At 39.8% G+C, this 20,661-nt stretch overlaps 1 protein-coding gene across 1 annotated transcript in view; it reads right to left on the bottom strand.

The window, feature by feature from the left end:
• The window catches only part of PLB1 (phospholipase B1), a gene marked incomplete at its 5' end in the record, with an annotated part of 82,432 nt that overhangs the window by 42,676 nt on the left and 19,095 nt on the right, over positions 1 to 20,661 (bottom strand). The window contains 11 exons of the mRNA XM_084283465.1: positions 2,315 to 2,415; positions 3,116 to 3,181; positions 4,766 to 4,846; positions 7,351 to 7,402; positions 8,301 to 8,409; positions 9,224 to 9,267; positions 10,642 to 10,715; positions 11,747 to 11,805; positions 12,438 to 12,504; positions 13,322 to 13,402; positions 14,212 to 14,280. Of these exons, the coding sequence (XP_084139591.1) occupies positions 2,315 to 2,415; positions 3,116 to 3,181; positions 4,766 to 4,846; positions 7,351 to 7,402; positions 8,301 to 8,409; positions 9,224 to 9,267; positions 10,642 to 10,715; positions 11,747 to 11,805; positions 12,438 to 12,504; positions 13,322 to 13,402; positions 14,212 to 14,280 (803 nt within the window). The remainder of the gene's footprint in view (positions 1 to 2,314; positions 2,416 to 3,115; positions 3,182 to 4,765; positions 4,847 to 7,350; positions 7,403 to 8,300; positions 8,410 to 9,223; positions 9,268 to 10,641; positions 10,716 to 11,746; positions 11,806 to 12,437; positions 12,505 to 13,321; positions 13,403 to 14,211; positions 14,281 to 20,661) is intronic.

Here is a 20,661-nt window from a genome sequence, read left to right as displayed (position 1 = left end):
ATGAGACCAACATGCTGAGACCCGCTCGTCTTTTTCCCTTTCACTAGATGAAAATCTGCAGGGTTAAAAGCTTCTCTGGGGGGGATTTTTCTGACAGACTTTTCAATGGTAGGATTGAACGTCATCCCCGAGTTTCTGCACAGCCCTGATTCTTGACAAGAAACATTATTAGGGATAAAATCATGAACACAGGACAAGAGAGAGAAGGAAGGAGTGGCAGAGAGAAACCATGATGTCCCAGTCCCAGCCCTTGCAGCACCTTTTGCCTTGCTAAAGGGACTTAGGGTCACCTGTAGCAGTAACAACGCAGCAGGAGAGCTGCTTGGAGTGAAGCTACCAGTTGTGGGAAGGGGTGAGGACAGATGCTTTAAACCCAAGTTGCAGCATGTGGAGGGGGGTAAAGCACCAAACCAGATGCCCAGAGGGAAGCTGGATTCTTCATCCTTGGAGAGACTCAAAGCTTGACCCTACACAGCCTGGAGCAACTTTCTCTACCTTTGAAGCTGGCCGGGCTGTGTGCAGGGACTTGAGGCAGATGACTCCCTGATTTCTCTTCCAACTGGAGCTATTTTAAGTTTCTGTGAGCTCATGTTGGCCACCTTTATCCTTCCCTGCACGCAGGTCCTCTAGCACATGATTTTTTTCTTCTGGTGTTCCCCATTTCTAGGCATGCCTCTTTATCATGAAACCAAATGAGAACAAAAGACTCCTTTAAAAAAATCCTCTAATTTGTTCATAGTGAAGCATTCCTGAGTAATACTTCCCATAGAACCATGGATACGTATAAAGTATGCGTGTCCCTACCTCCAAACTTGTCTGAATAGAGAGCAACTAATAAAACAATACGATTCGACTTCTGCAGAACATTTATATGAGAAGTAGAACAAGCCTAAATTGTATTTCAGAAATATTTTAGTAACATAAGCAAAGCAAACTTATTGGACATGTAGTCTCTTTTTCAGTTATTCGTGGCTCTCAGGAAAGAGAAGCTTTCAAAGTCAAAAGTCTCCTTTTGTTTTTTCTTCAAATGGGTAACGTGGCATTTGGTATTCTACCCAGGGTCTTCTTAGTTCCCTGTAAACTTGGCTTGCTGTCAGCCAGCTATTAAATTCAGCATGGCGCTTGAAATGATGGGATAAGGTTATAAGTACCCTGAGATAATCTAATCTTAAGAGCTCCACTAACTATCCTTGCCCAATGATTAGGATATCGAGATCTATGCACTCTACCCCGTAACCTTTGTTAAAAAGAAACTGTGACTGGATGCAGAAGCACCTGTGCTCTAAATTTAAAAGCCTTTTTTTTTTTTTTTTAAACTGATTTCACCATGGAGTCCTTAAATCATGCCAAGGGGGGTGCAAGTATGTTTCTCCTTGTTTTGACACCTGAAAGAAGGTGGTTTTACCAGCCGTATCAAGCAGCTACATATTCCCTTGTGAAGGATGGGGTCCAGGAGGATGAATTCGAAGCAGATGTTTTAGTGAAGCAGCTAAGTACAGGAGGCCCTGTAGTCCTCCTGTGGTTCTGCCCCCCAGGCTAGCTCTTGCACTCCCTGCTGCCTGATAGCTGGCACAAGCTCCTTGACACAAGCAGCAAGAGGAGCAATGGCTGCCTGCACTCACAGGACAAAGCTGTTCTGCATGTCTGTCTGGAAAAGCAGCCATTTCTTGCTTTTCTGACATCAAGCAAGCCCTGCCAGGAACAAGCCTAGGGGAACATGCCAGACCCTGCCTGAGTCACCACAAGGTCACTACGGCCCAGACCTGCCACTGCAATGACAGATTGACACTGACCTGGGAGGATTATTCATCCAAGAAGCAACAGGTGGTGTGACTAAACAACCCAGACACCTGCTTTAGAGACTAATCAGCAGAGAAACTAGTAACCAGCAACGAGATTACAGAGATCAGAAACTACAGAAGCAAGAAGAGAGTTTTAAGATTGTATAGAGGTAATTCTGCAGATAAAACTAGATTAATGTAAGCAACTTAAACAAACAACATACTATCCTACTCTTTTTTTTCTGTATTTTCCCCACAGACTGCACAGCTGAGTTTTCTGCTCAGGCTTGAACTCCCTTGCAGCATAAATCATTAAAATGGCAGCTCCATAAAAAGTGGATACAGTGGGGCTCAAATGCAAACAGTGAAAGGTGGAGGTATTCCTAAATGCCGGGTTGAAATTAATGTCTAGGTACATGTGCATATACAGACAAAATAGTAGAACATTTTTCCCTTTAAGAAAAGTTTCCCACGGTGACCTTCCAGCCCTCTGTGAGCAACAGTGAGAGCTGTAAAATAAATCATCTTCAAACCTCATAAGAATCCTTGGGCAGCTGACGTTTTTCTCTGCGTACAACTCGCGCAGGCTTGTTATGGAAAGCACTGTCACCAGGTTCACAAACGTCCGTGGAACCTGCCGAGAGAATAAGCAAACCCATAGCCGACGTCTGGAGCACAGAGTGCCACCTCTGCTCTTACACAGCCACAGCAGACCTCGGCTGGCAGCCTGCATTATTTATAACAGAGGTGTGCAAAGTTCCTTCTCAGTAATTAATCCCCTCATGGACAATACCAAATTACAGCCCCTACCTGCACTGGCTATTTTTATTTTAAATACTGACGCCTGGTCACTCGAGAATGATGATTTTGAAAAGGTCTAAACAAGTTGTGACAGATTTCAGTGTGGCTCAGAGAGCTGCTAACTCTGACTAGTATCACCATCAACCTCACCCTCATCTGCAGCATCAGAACCTCTTTTCATGACCACAGGTATATTTATTTGCAAAATAATCATAGAATCACAGATTATTATTATAACGTATGAGCAAAGCACTTTCGACTCATTTAATATTATGTTTGTTCAGATTTGTTATACTTTTTATATTATCTGCAGCGTATCAGCTAGAACTCAGCACATCCTTATTCATTCTGTAAAATATTTCTCCGGCCCTCTCTGGCTCTCACAAGGATTTTATTTTATTTATTTTTTGTTTTGTTTTTATATATATGCAACAATTTCTGTGCAAGGAACTAAGTCCTCAATCAATAACCAGGGAATACATTACAAACAGGTCACAATCCCCACTCCCACATACTTGAAGAGTTTGTTTTACCTCTCTGTGAAGCATGTCCAAAGCTGTTTGAATATTATAGGTGTAGTTTTCAGGAGAATAGCGTATCTGTTGAAATAAGAGGGTTAAATTTCATTGTCAATCGGTTTACTCAGGCAGATTCAACTGATTGTCTGGAGTCTCTCACAGCAGTGCTCACATTTCTAATTCTTGGGTCAAGAGTAACAGAGTCTTATGTAGAACTTCTCTGTCTCTGCTTTTCTTCTTTCCTGTCACAGCTGCCTTACTCCCAAGAAAACATCTTGCAGCCACAGAATAGCAGTGAGGGAGATTCAAATTCAGGGGGCATTATCAGTCATTACAGCATCCTCCACCCCATGCTGGTTTAGGCCACTCTTAAAAACATGGCCAACACCTCATTAATGGGGACCATCATTGGAAGAGATCATTTTTTTTGTAAAAGGAATATTTTTTCTGCTGTATGGAATATTAGCAACATGCGTCACGTGTACTGCTTACCTCCTACAAATAATAACTGGCACTGCTGTGTACTACACAGTAAAATGTACCAGAGAAACTTTGTAGTTCTCTAGGAATTAAAACACTTTACATAATTGCTTCTTAGCATCAGTCTCACTGTTCAGTTTGAGTGGTTTGACTCATCTAATTCAACTGTCTCCATCTGACTTCTATTTCTTCACTCGTGGAACTATTCCAGAGTCAGATAAACTTCCTCATTAGAAACATTTATTTCTTTCTCATTTTAAGCCTTAATCCTCCTTGATTTTATTTCAAGCAGAAGTTCCCTGTGAGCCCCACTGGCCTCCTCTACAAAACTGGACAGCTCAGCTCCCTTATTCAGTCTCTAAGTCAAAGTTCACCACAAGCATTATGGTTGGCACAATCTGTGGCTATGCAACATACATGAAGAATCATCCTGATCTTCAGATACTGACCTATCTTCCAGCCACCCACCCTTGTGTGCAAACACCACTTTGTTTCTGGGTCAGGAGCAGAAAGTAATAACGGGTAAATTGCCCTTTCACTGTTTTATAACCATTTTATTGTGCTTCTTTGTTGTTTTTCTGATCTAAAATTAATCATGAAAAAACAAAAGTGTGTGCTCTGCTGCTTGTTAGTAGATAAGACAATAACATTTCATCACTATCTGAGAAGTCTGCCAGTCTTTCACCTCCTCTATAATCATATAGATCAAAGGTTACATATAGTATGCGTATATATCTTATACTGTGTTGTACTATATATAATTGCATCAGCACAAGCTGTGGGTAAAACCATTCCCATAGCACTGAAGCTGGTAAGAGAGCACTAAGTGAGATGCTTGTATGACTGTGCACAAGGCAAAGGAAAAAGGAAAAACCTTGACCGTATCTTTTATCTACGGGTGGTAAAGTGATTAGACAGCAGAAAGTTATCTTACTTGACAGCAAAAGAAAGCAGCCACAATTATGTAACTTACAGGTGTTCTAGAGCTATCTTTATTTTTATCATAACATTAGGGTGAACAATCTAAAGGTCTCAACACAGCTAATTAGCAGAGCTGCAGAAATGAGACCTGCCTTATTCATTCTCAGGTGCTTACCCCACTGAGTGCCCTCTCACCCAGTGCAGCGCACACAGACCCAATGCCCAGGCTGGCCAAGATCGCGCTGCAGGCAGTGAGTGACTTACTGGATCCTCGCAGAATTTGCATAGGTCATTTCCTCCTATGAAGAGTGTTACAAGCTTCCAGTCAGTCTGCAAATTTATTCTCTATGCACAAAAAGAGACCAAATGAAAGTTACGAGGAAAAAAACATAATAATAAAGGCTGAGCAACAGAATAAACACAAATTTAACATTTCTCAGGAGACCTCAGGGGACTTGTACTTCTCTGTTGCTTCACAACAAAATGAATTTGTAGTCATGGCTTGATGTACAAACTACTATGATCTAAATAAGGTTTATAATATCAGTAATACTATCCAAAATTACTGGCTTCTGAAAAATAGTGCTTAAAAAATCCACCTATATACTTTTTACCTTTTTTTTTTTTTTTTTTTTTTTAGTAATATCTTGTGTACGCACCGACTGACTCCTCCTGCAGCTCTGGAAATACATCTTCATTGCAAAAATGATAGTATGTGTTTTACTGTGTCATAAATAATGCAGTTATACTGCTGGAAAACCCTGAAGGGCAACATATTTCAGTCTTGCTGTGAGAGAAACTACATAGAATAGACGGGCATTATTGACTATTTAGCAACACTGGTTAAAAAAAAAAAAAAAAAAAAAAAAAAAGTATTTATTCTCTGAAAGCATTTTGCAAAGCAATAACCAATGCAAGGTAATTATGCTACAGTAAGCATACACCTTCTTAGCTTTGAGGAAGGGTTTAGATATTATTAGCACCATGTAGCTGATGTTGTTCTTGATACCTTGCCACTTTTCAGTGCAAAACACCACTAAGAAAAGCAACAATAGTACATCAGCCTCAAGTGGTTTTAAAAGTGCCTATCTTCAAAGGCAGAAGGCAACATCTCCCAGCTGATAAACACACTGTTCAGTAGTTTGGTCTCAAAATGTACTTATCCAAATTAAAAGAATGAGGGGAATAATTTCCTCCTGAGCTATACAGTTGTTTTAAAAAGAGAAAAAAAAAAAAAAAAGAGCTCTTAAATCAAAGATGTGTTATCACTAACGTGAACATTCTTTCTAGTTAATTCATTAAATAAAAGGTTTTTTTTCATTCATTTCTTTTGTGTGATGTTTCTAAGCCAATAAATATGACAGAGTACTGCTTAGAGGCCTCAACAAATACTGGTTTGAATGAAAACTATCCAAACACTTCATTGTTAGCTGCTACCCCTTTTAATCTCATTTCAGATATAGCCTGAGTGAATTGTTGTTTACAAGCGCACAAAAAGGAAGGTATATGTAAATATTTTTACCAATATGTATTCACCAGAATATTTATACTAGACACGTACACACAGTTATCTTGAAGGCTTGTTGGCTGCTTTCCAAATGCACAATTGGAAAACCAAAATAATATCACGTAACCTAGGTCACTGATTGCATAGCAAATTTGTCAAAATACTAATAGCAAACATTCAAAGCAGTAGTTATGTGAAAAATATGCAAGTAATCCTCAGCCTAATACGTGTCTTATAGACCATTAATCAAATAATTTCTAACAACAAATGTGGTAAGGCAAAAGTCAGCTGGTTACCAACTCAGAAAAGGGACTAAATAGTTTTTAAAGGAAAATAAGTCTTTCCACATGTTCACTCCATATGATTTGCCATTTGTAGAGGTTGCCCTCAACATCCAGCATGTATCTTCTTGGCTGGCAAAAATGTGTTCTTACAAGATAATTAATAGCATCGTGGCAAAATCCTATCAGAGAAAAAGTTCTGTCATATTGCAGGGTGTTGTAGGTTCAAGGGGAGGCAACTACACTGAAATTACCAGCCACTTGTGGTAGAAATGATAGGGAGATTACAATTATCTGGGTTTGATAGCTTTATCCTAGCTAAAACCAGGATAGGTTTCTCATTAACTTTCTTCCTTGTAGCTGGTGTGGCGCTGTGTTTAATATATTTAGAATGAGAATAAAGTTGATACTACACAAAGTCGAGGACTTTTCTGCTCCTCGTGCTGCCCTGCCAGCCGGCAGGCTGTGGGTGCACCAGGAGCTGGGAGGGGACACAGCCAGGACAGCTGGCCCCAGCCAACCAAAGGGATGTCCCACACCACGTGGAGTTGTGCTCAGAGATAAGACCTGGGGGAGTTAGTTGGCTGGGGGGAACTGTAATTTTTCACAGCCTGGCTGGTCATGAGTCGGTGGGTGGTGAGAATTGCATTGTGCACTCACTTTGTTTATTCTTCTTGTTGTAGTGTTTTCTGCTCTCCCCCTCCCCCTTTTTCTTAGTCCCTTCTAATTAAGCTATCCTTATCGCAACCCACAAGTTATTGCACTTTTAATTCCCCAGTCCCACCACAAATGGGGGCAGTGAGCAAACAGCTGCGTGGTGTCAGGCCACCTGCAGGGTTAAACCACAGCAGTCCTAACACGTGCTGGTACAAATTCAGTTAAGACAAAACTACAGATGATTTTGTACTGACTCACACTTGGCACCAAGGAATGCTACACTGTACACTGTTGTACACATAGCTTTATGTCTGGCGTCTGCTGTTGGTCTGTTGTGCTGTTAGAAACAAATGATGCCACATAATTTAATTCTTCTAAAGATATCAATGACGTGTTAAACTCACAGTATCATTCTTCATTCGATCCACCAGTCTTCTAACCTGTGCAGGAACATCCCTAAAAATTAATAAGAAAATTAATTCTGTATAGATATCAAGGTAAGGAGGAAAGTCAATGAACTGACATCCCTAACTAAAAAAAGGAAAAAACTGGGAAACTCCTTTTTTTATTATATGCAGGATGAGAGGTATGATTACTCAAAAAGGCTATATTTTGAGACAGTGATGCGGAAAAAAAAAAGTGAGAAAACGGCATACAAGAGGCACTTGACCTCTTTGCAAATGCTGCATAGTTACACTTTTATAAACTGTATAGAAAATAACTGCACTACCTCAAAACAAATGCACTGTGCTCCTTCCCAGCATCAGACAGATGCTATTAATACACACATCACTGAAGTATCCATGCGTGTGTCGATGTTATTACATGGCCTCAAGCCACTGATGCATGTTTTATAAGAAGTGTTCCCAAGTGGAAAAAAAAAATTATATGAATTTCACTGAAGACTGAGCATAGTGGTCTCTAGTTAATTCCCAGCTCTGCCACAGACTACTCATAAGCAATCCATAATTTTCTTTTGGTTTCTCTACATGAAACTGTGGTCCTACCAACAAGAGGGTTTGAATATACCTCTTATAAAATGGGAATATTCACAACAGGGATATGAAGCTTTCTGATTGGTGCCTGTAAAGTGCTTTGGGCTTCTTGGTTGAAAATATTTCAGAAGCTTTGCCTTTGCTGATGATTTACTTGATGGAGATAAGAAAAACTTTAAAGCCTCCATCACATTTCTCAGCCTTCCTACTAGTGATGGGCTCAAGAATTACATTTGGGTTTGCCAATCAGTTTTATCTGCACTCTTGTCAAACTCCATAGTTTGCACCTTTTATTTATTTATTTTTTTAAGTTAAAAGTGAGTTTTATTTTCTGTTAAAAATAAGAGTTTTCCTCTTACTCTGACTTATCCCCTGCCACTGCTTGGTTGAGCGCAGCATTTTCCGTAGTCTCCCTTCCAGTGCCAGTAGAATAACCAATCAGGGATGGGTTGAACTCACGAAGAATATCTGCAGAAAAAGAAAGCACCCTGAAATGTTGCTTACTTAGCAGGTAACAAGTGGGGTTATAAAGATTAGATCTTAGTTAAAGAGCATTTAAATACTTTAAGAGATACCTACCAAAAAACCTCAAAGCATAGTAAATGCGTAAATATAACCTTGCCTTCAGATTTCTGAATTTCAAGCATTCAGATATCATAGAATCATGGAGTGGTTTGGGTTGGAAGGGACTTTAAAGACCATCTAATTCCAACCCCCTGCCATGGGCAGAGACACCTCCCACCAGACCAGGTTGCCCAAAGCCCCACCCAGCCTGGCCTTGAACACCTCCATGCATCATGACCTAATACAATCACATGGGCTAGCTATACATTTTTGTTGGGTAACCGAGTCTGAGTATGCTCAGGCAGGAGCCATTACATTAACTAGAGGTGGGTAGGAATCAAATCCTTTAGCCTGATCTCCCTGGATGCGTTAACCCTGAAGACCTAGATCCCACTGCAGATCTTAGATTGCAAAGCAGCCTTACAAACTGTTTGATTCATCTATTCCCAATACATTTTAGACAGAATTATAATCAACAGAATACAGAAACAACTGAACCCCTGGGAATTACAAAATACACGGTTAAGTCATGCACAACAAATTACAGTCTGGCTGTTACACAACTTCTGCTCAGCACTGGACATTGAATACAAAGTGATCCATTCTGCCATGTTACAAATTGTAAAGTCTGTCTTCACCGCTTTTCCTTTTTATTTTAACATGTGCTTTAATAAACAACTCTAGATATTTATCAGGTTTACAGAAAAAAAGCACTTACTTGCTAGTGTTGTGACCGTGCTTATGTTTTCATTTCCTCCAACACTGTAAAAAAAAAAAAAAAAGAAAAAAATGTTCCAAAATATGATGGACTTCTTAAGGTAGTGGACTAAGTAGGAGAGCTCCCCCTTATGAGTTTTCTATAGATGTACACAGCACGTTCTCTGGTGGTTGTTTGTATTAAGTCAAAGCAAGCTCTTTGTGTGCATACCAAAAGGGTTGCAAATTAGAGACTGCCATAATCATAATTATATTAATATCCCCGTACACTAACTGCCCTTTCAGTCTTCACATCTTGTGGCATATGTTAAAACATTGCTGACAGAAATAAGAATTTTAAAAAGCTACCACTTAGCTATTGTTGTCCCTATTAAAATATTTATTACTTCCATTTCTACTTAACAAACCCTTTGTATCCATAAAAACAAGTTCTAGAAGTAGATATTTCAGAGAGATAAATACACTCAATACTTTTCCTACCTCCCAACTCCCCAACCCAATCTCACTTGCTGGAAGAATACTGCTAGAGCGGTAAAAATCACCATCTTCTGTACTCTTTAGCCTTCCTTATACTATAGGGGAAGCTTGTACTCTTTTTCCAAAAACATCAGTAGAATATTATTGATCAAAATCTTAAAAGTTGTACTTACAACTCATCTCTAGTACTCCTTTAATTTGGAACAGAATATTTTGAGGTGTTCTAGTACCTCTTCAAACCTCTACAGAGCTGCAGTTTCTCAAATGAGTAAGAAACAATGAGCAGAAAATCAGCCTGACAGGCTTGCTGTTAAGTCTTATGCTTGCAAATTAGTAAGTGAACATGATTACCTTTCTTCAGAATAGCTTTTGGACCTGTCTATTAAAGTGCTGCATACATATTAAAGTAATATGTAAGATTCTGGACTAATGATAAGCTGTTCTGAGTGATGTAAGCAATATTGGGAAAGGGTCAAGGAAATAGAGACTATGCATGAAATAGAAGCAGGAAAAAGATCACATTCTGCCTTTTTGTAGACCATTGATTTTAACCGAGACAAACAGGTCACATGGGCTGTAATGGGGAAGAGCAGACAAACAGTAGAAATAGCAGGGACAAACACAGAATGCCTAAGTGGTGCAATGAGCTCCAGAAGCCCCCTTTGCAATTGTTGCAATGATGAGAGGAGAAAGGGGCCATCTTGATGAGGACCCCATTTCATCTATGTATACAGGCTTATGCCAGCCAGACTATGTCGTACTCTAGGTAGCTACTAGTTTGAATATTGTATTTAACATGAATAAAAACACAACCATCTGTCTACATGTAAAACTGTAGTCAAATTTGCTCTTCACTAGTCTCCGTTGGTTACCTAAAATCAAGTATACATACCAAAACTTTAAGAAAAGGGGTTCTCTCCCATGGGAATTCTTGGGACTCACCTCCAAGAAAGACCTCGGTACTGAGTCAGGACATCCAGAACATCATGGGGATTGGATGCTGCCCCATTACCTGCCTAGAAGCAGAGAAGTGGAGTTCACCTTTAGAAAATAAGAAATGCTACAGTAACTAGTTCTTTGACTGATCCTAGTGAAAGTAATTAAAGAGGATGTTAATGAGTCAAGCTACATCATCTTTCCAAAATATAACAGATCTTTGTTCTCAAGAGAATCAAGGGCTGAGGGCATTTCAACTCTGCTCCAGTGAATTACCCTCCTCTATCAAATTTTTGATTAGAAGAAGTGAGGCAAAGTTGATTGAGTGTGTTCAAAGTGTTCATATAACTCTAAATTTGCATAAGGAATAAATAAGACAGCAGTGGTCTTGAATGAATATTTTTTTGTAATGTTTGTCATTTAAAATTAAAACTTGGTACAATGATTTTGTCTTCCTTCTCCCAGTTTCCCCAGGAAAAGGGATTACAAGAGTTTAATGTAGCAATTATTACAGAAATAAGCAGCATGAATTACGATCTGCGCAATGAAGCTGTTATCACTGATTGGAGAATCACCGTCAGTCTAGGAGTAAACCTTTCATGTAGTTCTAGGAACGATGCTAAAAGATTCTTTATATAAGTTACTTATTGCACCTCATGATCTACCATAATTTTACTCAAATATTTAGTCAGTGTAGGAGGACATGGTTTTATAGACTTTGGTATTATCATACATATACACATTTGCTGAAGTTTTTCTTTCTATTTACACTGCTTACTAATGGTTTTGAAGGCCAACACCTTGAGAGCTGTGTAGAGTCAATAAGGAAATGCATGTTACAAGTCCACTCTAGTAAGGTGTTTTTGCTGTTGTACAATCTAATCTCACAGTTCTTTCTTGTTCAGCACTCTTGTGTACTTTAAATGGGAACCATGCACACATTTGACCCATGGTCTGATTGCCAGTCAGTCAAAGTGAAGTATGGAAAAGGGTATGCGAAGACTGCTTGGCCCAATAGGACATAATTATATGCATTCTCTCTTGGATTAAAATTCAGAAGTGCTCTTTCATTGCTTGTTTTAATGCTGGTTATCCAATGATCTTTACTTACTGTGAGTGAATCTCCCAGGGCAGCAATCACCTGAATATCTGCTGGTCTCAAGTTATGAACTGATAAAATAAAAGCAGCATTAGGAAAGGAGGAAATAAAGAAAACTTCAAATTGTGATGGTTATCAGAATTTTTCTTTAGGATGAACGTAAAGCATTACAAAGACAGTATCTTAATACACATGATGACATCGGCTCAGAATGCCACCGACAGTCATCCAAACAATTCTTGGTACCTTAGTTTTACATTAGCTACACTGACAAGGGAAGCAGTAAGGTATCAGCCTTACATCTGTGCTGACTCAAGTTCCCTCTAACCGGTGGGAACCACTGAAAGGCAGGCACAGCCAGCACAGGGCTGTGATTTTATCATCATAGTTTCTGAGAGAAGACAAAACACACCTGGGACAGGATTCTATGTGTCTCTCTGCACTGACAACTTCCTGGCTTTTCCACTGTCACTTCTTGGCTTGCACATGGAAAGTGCAGTTGCATAAGCTGTCACTGCCCCTGAGGGAAAACTTTCATCTTACTATACAACTATTTGTGTTGTTCCAGAGGATTTTTAAATCACAGTCAATAGAACGCACTGCTTCAAAGAAAAAAATGTACCTTTTCTAACTAAAAACAGTTCCTGCTCCCCTTCTACCATCAAGTGAAGTGACTCTACAATAAAATTGCATAGAACCATACCTGAAACTGGAACCGTATCGGAAGGGCTCTGGTTGGAACAAGGAATATTTGTTCCATAACTTCTCTCCTAGGAAGGGACAGTGCAAGACTTTATGTCAGACTCATCGTGCTCTGGTCATGACGAACCATTTATGTCTAAGAGTATTATGTTAATAGCCTTCCTCCACATACTTTGTGCACATCTACCCAGCTCAGCCTTTCCTTTTTTGGCCATGCCAAAAACCACCCTCTGAAGGCAGACAAGCGCAGACTGTTCACAAATTGTATGGCCGCATCAGCGCAGCACTGCTCTTGTCTACTATTAGGGCCAATTATTTCAGACTCTGCGCCATGCTACGTTTAGCTAAGCAACTGTTTGTGCGTCCATACTCTGATCTAGGTGAGCTCGCATTCTTTTGTGAAAGTCTGCTTGAACATCACCAGAATATCCCCACATTAAACTGTACCTTTGACAGCAGGCCACAAGCCTGCCTTCTTGAGGCGCAGCCCTACAACATGATGGCCAGGCTGTTGGACAGTGCTGTAGGCACAATCTGATCTAGTTTCTTCCACAGTAAAACTAAAGGGCCCCATTTCCATTGTCTTCTTATCCCAGGGAACTTAATATTGTTATCCAAAAATTTAAAAAACATTCTTAATAGTGAACATGAGACTTAATATAGGTTGGCTGAAGACCTCTACCCTGAGTTATACTCTACAGGACCCATCAAGGATAAAATGTGCTATTAAGTGTCTGACTGACTATTTAGCCAAGCATGGAAATAGAGCTTTTTATTCAGTTTTCCCAGGTAACGTTTTTTAATTAGGCTCCAACACAATTCCACCCACCTGCCCCACTCCCTGGAATACATTTAGTCCATTTGCTGTAAACAGTTTTACCGTACCTGAGATCTTTCTTTGATGTTTGATGTCTCTGGGGTAGATGAGTAATTACTATTTCTATACGTGAAGAAGTATGGATTTTCCTGCAGAAGTAAGAACATTGTTTTTATTATTGTTATTTTAAAACCAACAGTAGTGAAAACAGTCAGCTGACGTTACCTTCTTCTGGATATGTTTTCCATGAGAAGAAAATCTATACAATATTTATTTTTGAATGAAATTGTACTGGTGAAGTAAGCCAGGTTAGACCTGAAAATTAAGCTCTGGAATGCCCTAGGCACAGCACTGCCTCTTGCCTCAAACCTAACATCAGACAAAACAGATAATTCAATGTCTTTGATGCTTTAATTGCTGTTCAGTGAAGCTTTTTGATGCCAGTAATGTTTTATCACTATTAAATTATTGAAGTCAGTGCTTAAATGCAAAAGCATTCAAAAACCAGTTCTTTGAACCTCAGAGATGTCCAGACCTTGAAGACAGTACTGGGTTACTGACAGTTTCAGTCAAATCTGACAAAAGACAGAGTCAAGTCACAGAAAAGTCAAAGGATGAAAAATGTATGGATTCAATTTTATTGTTGACATAGCTTTTAATATTGATAATGGTTTACTTGTTATTCACAATTTATTATTATTTTTATTCAAAAGTCAGCTAATCTGAATTATCTGTGATTTAACTAAACTTTGTCAAGAGCTCTTGCTTTCAGAGTTTCATCATAGTAGAACAAAGATTCTGTGTCAAGGAGTTTTAGGAATGTTAAATTTTCAGCAGTGCAGTATCTTTGGGAAGTGTGTGTTTCTAAGAAATTCAGAAGATGACAACAATATTTGAAAGCTTGGAAATTCTGCAAAGAGTAAATAAAAATCTCATAGTAATAAGGAAATCCTTTTACCTGAGATGGACACTGGATCTGAAGCAGTTTTGTGAAATCATAAGGCTTCTTCTGCCCAACTGGCTCCATCTGGAAAGGGACAGAACACAGGACTTGTACTCATGCTATGCAGGGGTGGGATGGGAGAGCAGCAGTAACTCAAAGGCTCTAGTGCCTCATGTTTTCCATCACATTAATACATATTAAAAGCTTGCTTTGCTTATGATTAATCTACATGCAACATATCGTATGCATACCTACAAAATCTAGGATTGAAAAACAAGGTCTCTCCCATGATTGGACTGTCATTCCATCATCATTAAAGCAACCATCCACACATTAACTTTGCTCTTGGGAATGCTGGCCAGTAGACATTGATCTCATACCACAGCTCAACTGCAGTAACTGTGGACATGCTCTAGGAAAAAGTATAGCTCCAACCACATTCATGATTCATTCTCTTCTTTTACAAAATGCAGTTTTTACCTTGCTGTGATTAACAAGTCACTGTTACTTCCCAGATGGGCCGGTCATGAAAAAGCAAAGTGTGGGTTATCACAGATCCACTACTAAGTCACAACTTTTTGCAGCATCCTGTCAATCCATGCAAGCCTCAACTACCATATATTTTTTGTCTGCTCCCAGGCTGTGAAAGCCATGCTCACTAACATTTGAGAAAGGCATGCTTGGGAAACCTTTCTTAGCTTTCTACAGTTTACTATACATTCATCTATAGAGGGAACACATGGACTTTTGCGTGGGAAGAAAAGCAACTGACTGAAACTTTGAAGTAAAAATGATATTATTGAAACTTTTGAGAAAAATTCAGCTCAGATTCAGACTATACACTTGAGGACTTGTTGAAGTCCACACTGCTTTAGCTCAGGAGAAAGTACAAAACCCCTAATGTAAATGGAAAACTAAAAATAATCTATTTGGTGATACATTTGTGTTTCGTTAACCCTTTCCTGCTGTCTTGTGAACACTACCTTCATGTACTCCTTAAGCTGCAAACTCATTTAGCAATAGTCAGAAACATGGAATGAATGTTTCAAATGACAAAGATCACTCCTGTAATGGCTGTAACTCACTCAGCTAAAGCCTTGCTAATTTATCCCACTTTGCAGAACTGTTTCTTTTATCTACATTTACACACATACTACACAACAGCAAAAGGTGCACTCCAACTCTGCAGAGAGGCTTGATAGTATTTACATTTGCTGGCCTTTGTTTATCTTCCAACAAGATGGAGAGATAAAAAAACTATTCCATAATTCATAACTCAGTACTGACAGCACAATGTGGTAAATACCATGAAGAATCACTTCACCTGTTCCTGCACCTTGCTGGGAGCTAATTAAATTGCAGTCACACCCAGAGGAGTTGGTCACTGTTTTAAATTCCTCAGCGAATCTCTGCTCAGCTTGCGCTACCAGCAGCAGCTGCCAGAAGCAGCAGACTACATAAGAAACCAGACTGAAGCTGAAGGCATTAAAAAATGCAGCAGTAACAGGCTTGACGTCACTGATATATTCTGGGCAGGAATGTAGTATTCTATTTTGGTTACTCCATCAATGAAGATAACATTGAAAAAATCAGCAAACTAGGGAAGAGGATTACAAAGTCAGATTCATTCAAATAAGTACTTGAAGAATAGAGTTTGTATTTGCTTTTGAAAGATGTATATAAGGTATATCCCTGAAATATGCAAAATAATGAAGCCCAGAGAGAAGATACACTGGGGACTGATACTTTCCCATCCTCATAGGACAAAAATTAAAATAGCTGTTTAACAGCATTCTTAAAAGGAAATATTCTGCCAGGACAGAATCACCCTACTGAACATGGGACAAAAGTGGTATTTCATGGCTAGTAATGAATTGCAAATAAGCATTAGCCACTTGTATGTTGTTGGGTGATAGAACTTTATTTCTCCGGGAAGCAATTTATTCCAGATTGCTGAGACACTGTTCTCCCAAGGAAAACCAACAGTTTCTATGCAGGAGAGCTGCAAGGTTCTGAGGTCCTGATCATAGGAAGTCAGGCATTAAGTATGTGCTGTGGTCAGCCAAAACCTACTCTGAATCCTAGCACGTCTGTCATAAAAGCAGGTTAGGGGCTGGTGTACTCTGGAAATGCAGCAGTTTCTAAGTGAGTGTAAACCACTGAGTGCAGAAGGGAGACAGGTACAGCCTCATGCAGGTGCTGTTCCCTTTCAGGTTCTTGCCTGGTTTCAGTTTGTTTCTCTCTGGGTTGCAGGATGTTTTCTGGTGGCCTTGTCTGTTACACAAAAGAATGCCAGACACAAGTGCAGGAGCTTCTGGTCTAAGTTCTTTACGCACATGAAAGGAGCTTTGCCCTCTTACATATTTCCCCAGATAAAGTTGTAGGCATTTGCCAAAATTAATCAGACTCTTTGTGGTAAACATCAAAGCTGTCAAATAAACAAACAGCCTCTCAGCCCTTCCTAACTACCCAATGTCATTCAGCTGACTGTTCTCTGATGTGCTTAGCATTTGAATTGCATTGCTCCTAGATAACTAGGAAGGTTTCGGAAAAATACCCAGCTATGCCTAAGACAAGTCCTTAGCACATACCAGCTCAGCTTCTTCTCAGCTAGACTGAAGTCCAGTGCTACTGCCAATTGCTGCTAGATTTTCAAGGTTTTGCCCTTTGGCCAAGTAACAGTTAATCATTCCAATGAAGGGGCAGGTATGAAGCCACAAAACAGCATAAGGACATATGTCAATATAAGGACAGCCCAGCAGAAGCAGGAGGAGAGAAACACTCTGAATGCAGTTTTTAGGCACTTCCTCATTCTACTGTTTGCTGCTCAATAAATCATGATCTTGATTTCCTAGCAGTTCCCAACAGTTGCTTTTTTTTGGTTTTGTTTTTAAACATTACATGGTCAGCATAAACTATTAGCTCTACCGAAAAGGACAGATAGAGTGAACCTTGTTGGATAAGGACACTTGCCAGTGTGCTTTTTACACTGAAAGCATCTTTCATACCATCTGCTTTTCTAAAATGGCAGAATACCATCACAGCCAGCTAAGGAAACCTAACCAGGAAAGTACCTTTCTGATAATTGCCAGCTGTGCTAAGAAAATTTCATTAAAGAGAGGCAGCTGGAAAGAAAAAGGGAAAAGGCGTTGTTAAGAGACCACCACCGTTCCTTCAAACCAACAGCAACATGTGGCTTTGGCACATCTTGTTCTTCCTCCGGATCATCCAGATTGTCCCCTCTCTATAGGGGCCACTTCACACTGAGGAAAAAACACTGAAATAAAAATAAAGCCAGTAGTTGAAAATGAGGAAATGTGCACAGACCAAAAAAAAAAAAAAAAAAAAAAAAAAAAAAAGCACAGAGAAAGAAGGCTCTTCTGATGGCAGAAGCTGACAAGAAAAAACGTATCTGAAGGGACAGAAGGAATTTGCTGCCAGCTAAGTGTAAGAATTTGAGAGGGCACAAAAGAGAAACCAGTGCTGGATTAACTGAGTACATTTGCAATAATTATCAAACTTCAGGAGAGAAATCCTGGCCCTCTCCCCTTTTTTCAGTGTCTAGGTTTTAAGGAAGCAATATAGCTGATTCAGAATGGGGATGATACATGTATTATCGTAACTCCTTGCAAAGAATATTGAAGGTACCTAGCACTGACATTTTGCATAAATTGAAATCGGAAAAGTTGGACTGCAAGTGGCCATAGAAATAAAAGATTTATAGGATATTTAGAGAAAAGAAAAAAAAAAAAAGTGAAAACCATTAGAAGCACGTGAAACCAGATAATTGCATGGTCTGGAAAGAGAGATGGATATTACTCAGACCCGGAGGTCAGTTTCCAACTGATAAGCTCTGGAAAATATAATAGGTCAGTCTGATCTACTGCTGTTCTTGGGTGAAACTCAAATTCTGACAAACTTGGTTCAGTTGGCCACAAACAATTCCTGCTGGAGAGGCACAAAATGGGCTGGTAACCTGGCAGCGCTCTGGGCTCTCTCATCAGAAGTATTAATTTTCTGCACTAGTTGAAAAAAAATACAGCCTTTCATTTCAAAACATAGATGATGAAAATACTGTACTAAACAGACGTAAAAGGCCATTTATAACTCATGTGGTTTGGTCTTGTCTAGGTTTAATATTTATAGTAGTTAATGTTTGTGGAAGATGTGCCACCTCTTGCTAGAGTCTTAGAGATTGTGTTTAAGTAGTAACCGCGAACTCTGCAAATATCACCACCACTGATGGGGATACCAAGACATGGGCAGTCTAAGTAACTCACCCAGTTTCTCATAGAGCTGACAGAAATAGAACGTTTTAAATTCAGACTACAGGAATCTGACTTTCAGTGTCTACTTTGCTTGTTCAGTTAGTGAAGCTAGTTACTTCATGAGACTAAGGCAAAACAACGATAAAGAAGCCAACGTGAATCTTGTCATTGCATCTACTTTACGATAGAAGAACTGAGATAGAAACTTTGACATCAGTGTGAGGAGTGTCAGAGATAACAGCAAAAAAGATAACTGGATGCAGCACATTTGTTCAAGGTTCAAGCTTCAACGGCTGATCAATTTTTAACTCCCGAGTCTCCTACTAACTATCTGAAGTGTCAGACATACATAGAAAGGTATCTTTTATTAGAGTGACTGTAAATTTTTTCTAGCTATGTCATCTGGTTGAATAAAGGGATTTTTCTTGTAAATCCTACTTCCTTAAATGATTAGTTTAATATCTTTGATAAATGATTACATTTAATATTTTTAAAGTGACATAAACAATGGGATCGAGTGCGTTCTCAACAAGTTTGCAGATGACACCAATCTGAGTAGAGCAGTCAATACAACAGAAAGAAGGGATGCCATCCAAAGGGACCTGGACAAGCTAGATGGGTCCATGTGAACCTAATGAGGTTCAGTGAGTCCAAATGCAAGGTGCTGCACCTGGGTCAAGGCAATTCCAGACATGAGCACGGACTGGGGGGAGAACTTATTGAGAGCAGCTCTGAGAGAAGGACATGGGGATTCTGGTGGACTAAAAGCTTGACATGAGCCAGCAGTGTGTGCTTGCAGCCCAGAAGGCCAACTGCATCCTAGGCTGCATCAGCAGAGGAGTGGCCTGTGGGTGGAGGGAGGGGGGGGGATTGTGCCCCTCTGCTCTGTCCTTGTGAGGCCCCACTAGGAGTGCTGCATCCAGGTCTGGGGCCCCCAGGACAAGAAGGACACAGGGCTGTTACAGCAGGTCCAGAGGAGGGCCACAAAGTTGTTCAGGGGGCTGGAGCACCTTTCCTATGAAGAAAAACTGAGAGAGCTGGGGATGTTCAGCTTGGAGAAGAGAAGGCTCTGGGGTGACCTCATTGCAACCTTTCAATATTTAGAGGGGTCTTATAAAAAAGGTGGAGAGCAATATTTTCCACAGGCAGATAATGACAGGACAAGGGGGATGGTTTTACACTAAAAGAGGGGAGATTTAGATTAGAGGTTAGGAGAAAGTTCTTCACTCAGAGGGTGGTGAGGCACTGGAACAGGTTGTCCACAGCAGCTGTGGAAGCCTCATCCTTGGAGGCGTTCAAAACCAGGGTGGATGGGGCTTTGGGCAACCTGATCTAGTGGGTGGCATCCCTGCCCATGACAGAGGGGTTGGAACTAGGTGATCTTAAAGATCCCTCCCAACCCATGGCATTCTATGGCCAACACTACAATAGCATTACTACTGCCAGAATTAGCATAAAAAGAAAGAAGAGCACATCAATCTGTATGGATTTGGTTTTAAGCATGGTTATCTAAAAGGTGGTTGCAGTATAGCCTATTTCATTCATGCTTCAGACAGTTGCAGAAATAGTTGGTGTTCTCAAATGAAAAGCCTAACACCACATGGACTGCAAAACAAGCAGAAATTAAGTCATATCTTAAATTTAACTTAATTGGCCATGCAAATTCATTTTAATTAAAAGAAGATTGTGTATTTTATAACTGTGTGGTATAAGAAGTTTATTAGAATAAAAGAGAAGATTTTGAGCATTTCTAAGCCAGAAGGAACATTAATATCAACATCTTATTCAAAATCACTGGTACCAAGGCACAGCCAAACATAACATGCACTAAGCAATAAAATTCTGCTTTGCTCTGGTGAGTACAAAACCAGGTGCCTGCTTTTTTATTTAAATCTCATTCATATTGGAAAGTAACTCCCTTTCCTTCATTTGTCTCTATCATCAATTTTGAAATGCAAACTGCTCCAGCTGTATGTGCATACACTCAGTTACACATACAAATGGGTAAAAAAGCGTGTTGACAGCTCAAGTCTGTAGAAGCCTCTTGCAGAATTGGACGTTGTGCTCAAGCTTGATTGGGTCAGAGAGGCTGTATTTCTTTCAGACACCCTCTCTCCCCCATTAGAAGGCACCATTGATGGGCTTTCTTTAGCTGGGTAGGACATCCTGCTCTTGAAGAAGCAATGGGAGCTCATTA

This window comes from Netta rufina (genome assembly GCF_964035555.1).
Source record: "Netta rufina genome assembly, chromosome: 3".
Taxonomy (NCBI): Eukaryota; Metazoa; Chordata; class Aves; order Anseriformes; family Anatidae; genus Netta; species Netta rufina.
This window is presented reverse-complemented; position numbering and strand designations above follow the sequence as displayed.